This window comes from Ipomoea triloba, chromosome 1 (assembly GCF_003576645.1).
Source record: "Ipomoea triloba cultivar NCNSP0323 chromosome 1, ASM357664v1".
NCBI lineage: Eukaryota > Viridiplantae > Streptophyta > Magnoliopsida > Solanales > Convolvulaceae > Ipomoea > Ipomoea triloba.
In genome coordinates, this window is record NC_044916.1 from 26,078,757 (window position 1) to 26,092,277 (window position 13,521).

Consider the following 13,521-nt stretch of genomic DNA (forward strand, 5'->3'; position numbering starts at 1 on the left):
TTTAGCCAATTATATCATTGATGCAAGCTAACCCTAATTTGTCAGACCACTAATAATCGGATATTTTCTTTTAACTAGTCATGGTTATCAAAAAATTTGTCAACAACCACAACAAAAATTTATGACTTTTGGTAAAGAAATCCATATGACATGAATTTCTTTGTTGGACTTTGATAGGCATGTTAAAGAAAAAAAAAAGTGTCTTTTCGTGTCATTCTTCTACTTCTCCTCCTCTTCCTTCACCAAAGGCCATATATAGCTAGAAAATTTTTTGATTGCCACAAAAAAGTGTTCAACAAGGAGCAAATGAAAGAAAATATATCTCTAATTTTTTTTTTAAATAAGTACAAAGTAAAAATTCAAGAGACAAATATATAAAATGAAAAAAAATTTAAAAAATTGAGAATGAGTGCTAAAATTGTTCTGACCACTTTAATTTGGGGTAAGAACTTGAATTTTCTAATATAATAAAATTTTTTACCACCAATTTAAAGGTAATTAGAATTTTTTTTATCAACACAAGTGGTGAGGAAAAGTGAAGAAATCTCAAATTTTTGACCACTTTTTTTGATGAGTTGCCATAATTCATACGAAAACTCACGATTTTCTAACTGTGCATCACAAGAGAGTGATCTTTTCCCCATTTATATCCTCACATAATGTTTAATTTTAATTAAGGACAAAGAACTCTTAAGTCGAAAACAAATGCATTATAAAAATATATTAGATAAAAGATGTAAAGTATATTAGATAGATAGGGGATGGAGTAGGGTTGGGATAGTTCTCTTTGCCCCATGTCCAATCCTAGCATGGATTTAAAAAGTTTCACATACCCATTCCCATTCCCATTACTTGAACTTGATAGGTGTTTCAAAAAAAAAAAAAAAAAAAAAACTTAATAGGGATATTATTTCTCATTGGAATGAGGAATTTAATGCTTCTTTAGATACGAATGCAATTCACTCCCCTATATTTGGTTTACATATCATTATCAAGTTATTGTTTTGATTTAGACAAAAAGAATAATAATAATAACCAAACAAATGTTATAATACTAAAATAAAATTATATATAACTACTAAATAAAAAAGGAGATGGTGACATTTCATAAATAACTATTTATTTATGAAAATATTACTAACCAATGTACTACGGTATTAATTAATACTCAAAACTCATATACACAGGAAATAAAATTCAATCAAATTTAAATTGCAATTCAAATATGTATTACGAAAATCAATAAAAGATTACAACTCAGTTTTAAACTTCGTTTTGATATTTTATATCAATGATTTGCATTCATTATTATGTATTGTTTTACAATGTTTTTTTTTATTAATTTTTTTTTTGAAGAAAGTTTTTTTTTTTATGAATATTAACTCTATTACAAGTAGTATATGTTTTATACTTTAATTTCTCAATCTGCTGCAGCCCAAAGAGTCAATATCCCACTATCAGAGTTCGATCTTTTGACCTTCCTTCAAGGAGAGTCACAGAGGTGTCATCTGAGTACAAGGTGCTAGGTGTACTTAGTGTTGCAAAAATCACGTCTAGCCGTTGGGCGCCAGCCGGGTAGCCGTCTAACGTATCGCTATAATCGAAGATCTAGGCGGCCAACTAGGCCACCTACTCGGCCAATAAGCTATTGCTTTCTTTTTTTTTTTTTTTGGTTTATTTCACTCAAAACGACACCGTTTTGAGTGAAATAATCCTAAATTGTTCAAACTCTAGATTCAAAATTTCATAACTCTATATTCATAATTTCATAACTCTATTTTCAATAGTATAACACAATTTCTAAATCTATATAACAAAAATGTGAATATATAGAGTTCAAAATTTTTGGATATTGAGTAATGTAATTTCGTATATTGAGATCTAAAATTGTGAATATAAAGTTTTAAAATTGTGAACATGGACCTGGGTCCATCTTGCAAGCTGGACCTTGGTCCATACCATAATTTGTCTTTTTTTTTTGTTAGTTAATTTTACAATACTAAGTAGTACTGAGTACAAATGTAGACTATTATAAATAGAAAATGGTAATGTAATTTGTTTTAAATAATGAAAATAACATTACTTTTCTACTTAAGAAAATAAAATTATTATTCTATTTATAACCAAAAAAAATGTTATAGGCCTTTTTATTTATAAAAGTCAACATTCTTATTATCAGGTATTTTAAAGTTTTCACTCATTTGGTATTATCGAAATATATGTATATAATTTAAGAAATGCATCAAATATCGAATCCTATAATTATGAATTATGTTTTAAAAAAAATATTAACAAAATATTTGGTTTGACTTTAAAGTTTAAACCATTAAAGTGAGTAAATGAAATAGGAATAACTTAGAATTCAATTGCCTTTTATTCAAATGTACTCACAACTATTTACAAGTAGAGCATTTATTGTCCAAAAAAGAAAATTCAAATTTGAGAAAAATAAAATCAAATTTTTGTTGGAAAAATATATGTATAAATATTATTTTTTTGTTAGTAGTTTGTTTTACAAAAAATAAAAAATAAAAAATCATGTTCTGATGTAGCCTAGGAAAATAAAATATGAACTGAATTTTGTATTATTTATTGTGATTTAAGTTATTACCTTATGATAAAATCTAACAATTTTACAAATATTATAAAAATTGTTGGTATGTATCATAATTCATATCATTTAAGTAAAATATCAAATCTTTTTTACAAATTCATTTGTACTTTACCAAGAAAATACAACAAAATGCATTTTATTCAAACAATTACAATATCTTACAAAGAGTTTATTCTATTTTTTATTTATTGGTTGTAATCTATAGTAAGATCTTTACTCATGGCACATCACTTATCTTTTCCCTTTTTAGTCACTAATTTATAAAATGTTACACTACTAGTCTAAAATATTCAAAATGCTATTAAATATTATATTGCAAAATTTGATAAAATTTCTACAAATAAATGTATCTCGTACATTTTAACTAAAATTGGAATGATTTTTTAAATTTATGACTAAAAGTCTAAAAATGAAACTAAAATTAAAAATCATAAGTAGAAATATCATTATACTCAATTGACCAAAAGCAAAATAAAATTAAGAAAATAGCACTTTTGATCTCTGAGCAATAGTTGAATTATAGACTCAATCTCTCAATTAAAACGTATGTTTATTTTTGACCCATCAATTATTATTGAAATAACGTTTTCAGTTCTTGTTATAAGGTTTTTATTAATTTATGATGGAATTTCAATACAATATCTAAAATGGTAGAACTATTTTAAAATTTACATACCATCTTCCTCTTTAATTTTTATATGTTTATGATTTCCTTTCTTTACATGATTAATCTTTATTTGTTTGTCACAATTGATTTTCCGTTTACATTTATGTCATTCCACCGTTAACAAAAATGATTAACACATAATTTAATCATTAAATTATCTTGTTCCCAATATGTACTTTTTTTCCTCCATTTCGTGAAGAATTATTTTTAATTATAGAGTTAATTCCACTAGAGGTCCTCATCTTTGGTGGCAATTTCAAATTTAGTCACACACTATTGTTTTTGCTATTTAACATCCTAGACTATTATTTTTTGGGCACTTTTAGTCATTCTCATGATTTTTTCTATTTTTAATAATGACATTTTTGTCTCTTCATATTATTCTTTTGTTATTTTTTTCAGTTTCAACCTGTTTAATTGGTTTAGGACTTTACTAAAAACCGATTGACAAATATGGTTAATTACCAAAAATCAAAGATTACCTAAAGTCCCAAATCAATTAAACCGGTTGAAATCGAAAAAATAACAAAAAAAACATGAAAAAGACAAAAATACCCTTATTAAATTAGGAAAAGTCATGAGAATGACTAGAAATATTCAAAAGATACTAGTCCGAAATGTCAAATAACAAAAATAATTGTTTAAAACTAAATTTAGAATTATCACAAAAAATAAAGGACCATTAATAGAACTAACTCTTAATTAAATGATGAAAATACATATTAGTCTTCTTTATTAACAATGGAAATGACAAAAAAAAAAAAAGTGATAATAAATGTCCTAATGTTGGAAGATACAGGAAGAATTGTCTCGTGACTCAGCAGGGGAAATATAAAAGGGAAAAAGAAAAAAATAAAAAAGCTCTCTTTTTTCTCTTTCTCTCTCGCACTGTAAAACCTCTTCTCTCTCCTCAAAACAGGATCTCTTTCTTTCTCTCTCCTCTTCTCCTTCTGAGGTCTTGCCACCACCACCACCATCTATCCACCTCTCTTCTTCTTCTCAACCCTCACATTCATTCTTTGCTTCGCCCTTTTATATCACGAGATCCCTTTCCCTTTCTCTCTGACTCTCTCCCTTCTATATCTCTCTCTGTGTATGTCTTTTTCAGAGCTTCTTCGGACATTGCCGCGGGTTCCCGGTGATAAGAGAGAAGTGAAGATATACACAGTGAAATTTCTATCCATATATACACACACATTGGGTGTGTGTATATAGTGAGAGAGAGAAAAAGAATAATAAGGGATTTGAAGATGGCGCATTCTAGGAAGGGATCCATTTCTGGGGCTGATGGGTTGGGTGATCGGTTCAAGAACTCGCTGAGATGCAATGAACCGGAAATTGATAAGCCGGATTTTAGGGAACTCGATCTGGGCTCGCCGGTCTCGCCGTTGCTTTTTCGCCGGAGAGGGACTAGTTCTTCCACCGCTACAACCACAAGTAGTAGCTCTAGCTCGTCTGGATCGGTTTCGGGTCGGAATGGGTCGAACCCGGTTCAGAAGCGGTCCGATTTGAACCACTCCGGTGAGCTATCGGGCTCGGTGGATAGTTCACCGACGGCGCGTGGGTCCAAACCGGGCTATGCGAAGTCTGATTCCGGCGGTTCCCACCCGCTAATCTACTCCGGAGCCAGCTCTCCGGCTTTGAATACTCTCCCGGCCGGTAACATCTGCCCGTCCGGCAGGGTTCTGACGACCGGCATGGCCAACCGGGCCACCAAGAACGATGTTTTGGGGTCTGGGACTGTGAATTATGGCCATGGCAGCATAATGCGGGGCGGTGGGGTCCACAAATCGAGTGGTGCTAGTAGTACCGGACTACCCACAAACTCGAAAGGATTTGTGGTTGGAGAGACAGTGAAGGGTGGAATGCGAAATGATCCAGAGGAGTTGAAGTTGATGGGGAATGAGCACTACAAGAAGGGTCAGTATTCCGAGGCTTTGAATCTTTACGAAAAGGCCATTGCGATTTCACCCAGAAATGCAGCCTACCATTGTAATCGGGCGGCAGCATTGATTGCTCTAAAGCGGGTAGATGAAGCATTGAGGGAATGTGAGGAAGCTATTAGATTGGATCAAGGATATGTAAGAGCCCACCATCGATTAGGATCTTTGTTTCTTAGGTAAGCCAAATTAAGCTTTAGCTTTTGCTCCAAAGTTCAAATCTTTATGCATGTTTTTCTTATTGGTTTCAGAACATCTTGTCTGGCTATGTTAACTTATTTGAATTGGCATGTTGGACTGTAAAATGTGTAAACTCTGCAAAAATGTTGATTTGGACATTTGGTATGCTGACTGGTTTTGTGAATGCAAATGCAAGTTGTGTGAAATGTGATGTGAGATTATCTATATCTGCATTAATATGACTGGTTGTTGTTCACCCTTGTGTACTTGTGATTCCTACATATCTTTTCTGTCTTTGAATTTTCTGTGATGGTATTTGGATGTGTTAAAATGTGTAAATTCTTAACATTATTCAGTTTTGATACATTGATCTTAGGTTCTTTGACTAGTTTTGTGAATACAGACATGTAATCTGTGAAATGTGACAATTATTGATCAGCGATGGGTTGGTGTGTGTGACTGGTAGTTGCTCGCCCTTTGTGGGATCGGGTTCATTTTGGTGATCTCTTCAGTTGATAAGTTTGCTTGTTTTCGATTGTTGTGTCATTGTTACTATTAGACAGTCTAATTTCTCGGTAAATATGGAGGAGTTCACTTTGAGGCTAGAAATTAACTTTTATGAAGCATGAGTTAATTTGTGGATTAGACTGGATGTTATGTAAATCCTCCTTCTCTGGGTAGATAACGTCCTGCTTAAATTGTACTAAGTAGTTAGTTTTGCAAACAAATTACAAAATCCAATCTTTTTCATTCTTGGGTCATTGCTTATTTTCTACTGAGTTGTAAGCGATCTAATTCATCTAAGGATTGCAGTTTAGGACAGGTTGAAAATGCCAGACGACACATGTGTTTAGCGGGCCACCAGCCAGATCACGTTGAAGTGACGAAGTTGGAGAGGGTGGAGAAACATATAGGAAAATGCAACGATGCCAGGAGACTCGGAGATTGGAGGAGTATGTTGAGGGAAGCTGACGCTGCAATTGCCTCTGGAGCCGATGCATCTCCTCAGGTAAGGGCATTGCTCAAAGCGTAGTATTTTCGGTAAAGGTGATTCATGGAAAGGTTTTCAGCGCTATCTGATTTAGTTAAATTGAATTTGCAGCTATTTGCTTGTAGAGCCGAAGCGCTTCTAAAGCTCTCCCAATTAGATGATGCTGACTCAAGCCTATCGAATGTTCCTCAAATAAAGCCGATAACTGCTTCCTACACCCAGTCAAAGATTTTCGGGATGCTTTCTGAAGCGTATCTATTATTTGTACGGGCACAGGTTGAATTGGCGCTTGGAAGGTGAGTTTGGAATCGTAAGCTTTGCCCAACAAGAATAAGGATTCGAGAGGTACATGAGAATGGATTATGACTATTGCAGGTTTGGAAATGCACTTTCAGCCATCGAGAAAGCTGGGCAGATCGACTCGAGAAACATCGAAGTTTCGCTTTTACTCAGCAATGTGCGATTGGTTAGCCAAGCTCGCATACGTGGCAATGACCTATTTAAATCTGAAAGGTATACTGAAGCTTGTGCAGCATATGGGGACGGCCTCAGGCTTGACCCGTCAAATTCAGTTCTGTACTGCAATCGAGCAGCTTGCTGGTATAAACTCGGGCAATGGGAAAAATCTGTCGGTGACTGCAATCAAGCTCTCCATATCCAGCCAAAGTATACCAAAGCCCTCCTCCGAAGGGCTGCCTCAAACATGAAGGTAAACTGCTACAATTTTTTTTTTTTAAGAATTATTTCTTTTTCTTTTTGATGGTCTCGTGCTTTTATGTACGATGATTACAAAAGTTCTTAAATGTGGCTATAGCTTGAGCTATGGGCTGAAGCTGTAAGAGATTATGAAGTCTTGAGGAGGGAGCTTCCACACGATAATGAAGTTGCCGAATCTTTGTTACATGCTCGAGGTGCACTTAAGAAATCCAGGGGGGAAGAGGTTCATAATTCGAAGTTCGGTGGAGAGATTGAAATTGTTTCGGGCCTCGAACAGTTTCGAGCTGCAATTTTATCTCCTGGTAGGTTTTTCCCATGATAATTCATTTGCCCTTTTCTTATTCCAATGACCAAGCATTTACAGTAAGAAATTGCAGGAGTATCGGTGGTTCATTTTAAAGCAGCTTCCAATGTACAGTGCTGGGAGATATCCGCATTCTTGGATACATTGTGTAGCAAATATCGGTCCATAAATTTTCTCAAGGTACAATACTAGACATAGTATGATCTATTTATTGTTTGATGGGGATATGCTTTTCTTCACAATAGATGGAGTCATGGAGAAAATGGAGTGCGAGTAGATTTTTCATAGTTCCAAACATAATATGAAAATGTAAAATTTGTTTCTTCGTTTTTTTAATTGAAGGTGGATGTCGAAGACTGCCCAGTACTTGCTAATGCCGAGAATGTTAGAATTGTACCAACGTTCAAAATTTACAAGAAGGGCGAGCGGGTGAAGGATCTGGTCTGCCCGAGTCCCGAGGAGTTGGAGTCTTTGGTGAGGCATTACTGTATTTAGAACTCGATCACAGATTTACTTCTCGTTCCTCACATTTTCAGCCTTCGTTCCCTCATGCTTCCCGAGCCCAGCCCCAGTTTAGCGGGATTATACAAGAATTGTTTGTTGTTCCGACGACCTAATAATCTTATTAGGAACCATTTCGATCAACCTAAACGCTAGTGGAATTGAGACAGGTAGTTTAGCTTTTTCCTTCAAATTTATTCATTCATTCCTCCTCAATACCGTTTGGCTCCAGAATTCTTCCCATCGGTTTTTTTTCTCTTTACCTTTTTGCCCTCAAGTAGGCTGGCCTCTACATATTACATCAATCTTCACTTGTAAGGAGAGATAGTGGTGGAAATGTATGTACAATTGATTAAAAACGATATCCTTTAGTTGCACATTTAAGAGAAGCTAGTAGAGATGGCTGGCTTTAGACTGTATATATGTGACAATATATACCAAACAGTGGAGGCCACAATGGGAGATTCCATGCCTGGCGGGTGAGTACCACACCAGGTCACTGGGCGGGCTAGTGAATGGATGAGCGTGATAATGTCGTTGAGATTGATTTTCAGGGCGGTTTCATCTTCGGTTGGTACTTCTCCGGGCTGTGAAAGAAAGAAAGAAGGGTGAATATGATCATGTTATCGATTTTGACTGTTTCTTTGTTCAACCATTCCATCAATAAAATTGATCATTTCCTTTGTTGTTGCTTTTCTTGTTTACACATTCCTATTGTTTTGCAGCTTTGACAATATCATGAACATGCCTAATTCAACTGTGTCTGCCTAAGCTCTATTTCTGTGTCCAAAACTGGAGGTTGTTTTGAACAGGCCGGCCATTATGTTTTTTATTTGTTCTAAAGTAAATTCTCTTCTCAATTGTTGTTAAAAATTATAATGGATAGTCAACAAAGTACCCCTAGGAATCAAGACTTAAGAAATCCTATCCTAACAGAAGAGCCTGAAAATGAAACTCAAAAAGAAGAATTCTTAAATACAATAACAAAAATTCGATTTGAAAATGGTATGTAGAAATAATAATAAAAATTATTAAAAAAAAAAAACTTTGTATTAGAAGGTATTGCAATGTTGGATTCAGGAGCATACATGAATTGTGTGGGAGAAAGATTGATCCCTTCAAAATATTTTGAAGAAACTAAACAATAGGGGTGTTTGGTAAATAGTTGTCCTATAGCGGATAGTTGATTGGGTTAGTAAGTTTGATTAGTTGATAATATTAGCGATGTTTGGTATATTAATTGTTAGTTGTTTTAGTCTTTTGGAGCAATAGACCGTTACAGGGCAAATGGTGCCTCGCATGTAGCTTTTATTGGGTAGTTTTGCAAGTCTAAATAATTGAGGGCAATTGTTCGACCCAAATGCTTCCAGCGTCTACATAGGGAATAGTTCAATATCATTACATTACATGTGCATATCACATTCAACTAAAAACAGGCCAAACCAAGAAAAAAAGGGACAAGTACCTCTAAGGCTAAAAACAACAATGAAAACAAATATTCCCAACACATAATCTAACTGAAAAATCACTGCGACCATATCATCATTACATATTTCATATATCATTACAAATTTAACAAAGGACTCACCGGCCGGAAAATGGACACATTTCAAGGGTCCGTAACCCTTGGTGAGCCTTTATATTTTAGTTGATACAATAAAATTTCGAGGGCTGGGGAAACAATTATCTAGCAGTAACTTGAATGACTAAATAGTTCAAACAATATTTTTGGTTTGTTCCAAACATGATCATTTCTTGAGGCACCCCATTTTAATTCAACAGTTAATAGAGTACATTGCACATTTTGTTATTTCAAAGTGCTTCATTGGCAAAGTTCAGGCACCACTAGCATAAAGGCGAGTCCATTCTTTTGCTGCAAAAATACAATAAAAAAGAATCAATGACTATTGCTAGTAGAACTTTTCAGTTTGACATGCCCAATAAAAAATGTGAAAGCACCTGTTTCAACAGCTTCAACCTCATTTGTCTTCCAATGTTTTGCAATGTTTTCAGAAAGTGGATCGTCTGGATTTGGAGCACTCAAAAGTGCTTGAATGCTGAAACAACAATATTTAGATTGCATAAAACCACTATGGAATGCATCACCAACACTTAATGTAGTCTTCAACCAGAGATTTCACAACAATTTCGTATTCTCAAAATGCCATCATTTTCCTAATGCTTCTGATAGTCACTAACTAAAAACAAAAGATGGAGGAACTTCAATACCTCAAAAGTACAGTACGAATCTGAAGAGCAGGACTCCACTTGTCTTTGAGAATATCAAGACAGATCCTTCCAAGCTGCACAGAGATTCAATCCATGAACAAAAATTACAGATCAACTGAAAAGGAATTAGATGATGAATGATTACAACAAACCTTATCAATATTAGGGTGGTAGATTTTGGTGAGGAACCGAACCTGGAAAAAGATGGACATTCATGAATATTATCATCAACACCATAATATGAAAAAGTGCCCTCAGAGCAAGAAAACATATTCACAGTAAGGTAATCAAGCATTATACTTCGTGCGCAGCAGAACAGTCACAGTAAGGTCATAGCTAGTGATACTGGCAATTGGCATTGTTGCTCAAAGGACAACCATATGTATAAGAATACGGTTAATGGCAGGTATAATATACAGCTAGGTGCATACTTAGTATGCAGTGGAAATTCCTAACAAGCAAAGCAGTAATTGCAAAGAGTGCACAATCAGGTAAACAGTGAATCAGAATTAGGATTCAGCAGGAACATGGAAAACCCATTCAGTATATAAGAACTAGAAATGTGATATGCTTCAAAATAGCATAGAAATCCAATCACAGTATAACAAGAGTTTCGGTATTATCTAGCTAATGATCCATTAAAGTTTTCTATGCAGAATATTCAGTAAATAAGAGAAGTATTCAGGTGGGCATAATTAATCACTTGCCCAAATCAAAATTTTTTCATTCATAAAACCAAAGAACACTGCTATAACAGAGAGTAAACAATCCTAGAGGGTACAGCTTGCAAAGTAGTCAAATATTGACAGCTGAAAGAAACTGTGCAAGCAGTTGATTTTTTTAAATTTGTTGAAATACCTTTGGAGCAGCCATTGGGTACTCTTCAGGCAAAAACAATTCCAGCTTGAAAACACCACCTACAGAGAAAATTAAGTGAAACAAAAGAACAGTCAAGGAGAGTTCAGTAAAAAGAAATCATATTCAGTATTTTCTGAACTGCTATCCTTTTAAAAATACAAAGAACACAGATGGGTCAAAACCTAACAAGATCAAATCCATGGCCCCATTTATTAGGATGCCAACACTAAACTGCCAAAGCTTGATTTTCATTTAATTCTTATTCCAGGAGGAAAAAAAAAACCTAAAACTCAAACATATAAAAAGACATACAATAATAACATGAAGTCATGAACAGAAAGACACAAAGAATCAACCTTGATGATTATTAATCAGCAAGAGCAAACATGTTTCCATTACATGCCCAAATTTGCAATTGTTCAAGAGAAAGACCTAATTGAGACTTGAGAGTAGTAGTGCTTTATAGTAGACAAGTTTTGTAGCTTCAAAAAGGTGAGAAATATCCATGATCAGTTTAAAAATGACCTCAAGACAACAGTTATTTAGTTGCTTCAACCTCTTTGTTATCTAAATGTGAAATAAGGCCAAATAGATATCATAAAATGAGTTTTGCCAATTAAGCACATATACGAAATGATATGATGCATAAAAACACAGAGTCTTCACCACTCATCTACCCAGAAGAATACCAATTACCTTCATAAGGAGACTGTGTTGGACCAAGAATCATCACATTAAAATACCGCATATTGTCTTCTGATGGAGATGCACTTATTCCCGGGGCTGCAAAAAACATCAAGAACAGTACAAAAATTCCAAAACCTCATCAATTACAAATATGCATATCAAAATCAACATTATAAATCCACAAATAAACATGTAAGCTAAGCTTCATATCCTAAATGAGAAACAAAATACAGGAATCACCGGCTCAAATTACACTGGCATACTATTCCATAATCTCAATAACTGAGGTGCAACACCAAAAGTTACTTTATGAACAATTCAGAAACTTCATGCTCGTAATTCGGTTAGCAGCAGAGCTTACAAACCATTCCTAGAGGAGATAAAAACTTCGGCAAACACTATATCCACACTCAATAAGCAAGATAAACCAAAAGTTTAGAACAGACAGGCACATCGAGTACATGCGGAGAGAGAGAGATACCTGGTTCGCTAAGGAGCCGCTGTGTTTCCTAGAAGATTAGGCAACAAAAACTGGTCAGAAGATGATGAAAAGGCAAACAGCCGTAGAGAAAAGAATGATCGAATAGAAAATGTGTGGTGGAAATCGAAGTTGGTGGATGAATCAAAAAGAGTAGAGAGTGGAAGTTCATGGATGAATCGAAGGAGAGATCGAAGAAGATCGAAGCTTACCTTGATGATTCTTCGAGGGAGATTGCTGTTAGCCATTGAATTGAAGTGAATCGCAAGATTCTTTGGGTCGGAATGTTTACGCAAGCGGGGTGAGGGTGAAGAAGTTGAGAATTGGAGACTTACCAAAGGCTTGCCAAGGGTTTGATTGAAACTTGTTTCCCTAAAAACTACTTTCTTCTTTAAACAGCTTATAGTTGTATATTACTTCAGTGCGTCATAGCGCACCTTAATCTTCTTTCTTTTCCTTTTTTTTTTTCTTTTTTTTTTGTTGGTCGTTTTTACTTTTTAATTCGAGTCCCATTACATTTTCTTTTTACTAAATTATTTTCTAATATTCGTAATTAAGCATGGGTGTTAGTAAATCGTTGTTAGCTGATTGGATTAGTGTGTTGAAATAGTTAATAGGATTAGCTGATTATAGACAAATATTTGGTAATTTAATTGTTAGCTGATAGCTAATTACATATAAAATGACTTTCTCAAAAAGATGATCGAAAAATTACTTCAAGCAACTTTTTGAATTTTATCATTTTGGAACAATAAGCTGTTATAAAAAGCTAATTAATCAAACAATCATATTAATTGTTTAACCAATTCAAACAATTAATAGTGATCAAATAAATTAAAATTGATTGATAGGTTAACTATGTTATTAAATAAGTTCTTAGTATTCATAGTAAAGAAAACAGTCAAAATGGATTTTGAAATTGGAATGGTCAATATAAATTTTGGTTCAAAATGAAAAAAAAAAAATGCGACTTTAGTTTCTTCTTTCTCTTCTTCATTAAATATGTCATTCCACCTCTTCTAATTTGACAACTTTGATAAGGGGGGACTCTGGCGAGACATCAGCATCAGTCGCACGACCGATGGCTCAATTTTTTCTAAGTATAGATTGTTTATTAAAAAAAAAAAATTGCACTTAATATATACAATAACTATTAAGAAACCCAAAGTTTAATGTATTGTGGATTTTATTTATTAGTGCATTACTTTTAATTATGAAACTAGTGAATAAATCATATTTTTTACATACTAGATATTTGTAAATATTTTTATTTTTTAAAATATTTATATACTTCCCAATATTTTTTTTTTGAAATTACCCACTTCTTTAAAGAGATTGAGATAGAACTCAAACAT

At 34.0% G+C, this 13,521-nt stretch overlaps 2 protein-coding genes across 2 annotated transcripts; one reads left to right on the plus strand and one right to left on the minus strand.

Annotated features, from left to right (window-relative positions):
* Window positions 1–4,165: 4,165 nt before the first annotated feature.
* Window positions 4,166–8,607, plus strand: LOC116001212 (TPR repeat-containing thioredoxin TTL1-like). Its single transcript, XM_031241104.1, has 7 exons — window positions 4,166–5,400; window positions 6,215–6,410; window positions 6,504–6,688; window positions 6,768–7,101; window positions 7,207–7,411; window positions 7,487–7,593; window positions 7,756–8,607. Exons 1-7 carry the CDS (start codon window positions 4,532–4,534, stop codon window positions 7,906–7,908), a joined length of 2,049 nt encoding a protein of 682 aa, XP_031096964.1. The 5' UTR covers window positions 4,166–4,531; the 3' UTR covers window positions 7,909–8,607.
* Window positions 8,608–9,400: 793 nt separating this feature from the next.
* Window positions 9,401–12,547, minus strand: LOC116007941 (ubiquitin-conjugating enzyme E2 36-like). The gene is made up of 8 exons (XM_031248683.1): window positions 12,379–12,547; window positions 12,170–12,197; window positions 11,698–11,784; window positions 11,002–11,060; window positions 10,296–10,337; window positions 10,144–10,217; window positions 9,874–9,971; window positions 9,401–9,787 (listed from the first exon to the last, which is right to left on the minus strand). The coding sequence occupies exons 1-8, from the start codon at window positions 12,412–12,414 to the stop codon at window positions 9,750–9,752; spliced, it is 462 nt and encodes a 153-aa protein (XP_031104543.1). The 5' UTR covers window positions 12,415–12,547; the 3' UTR covers window positions 9,401–9,749.
* Window positions 12,548–13,521: the final 974 nt, after the last annotated feature.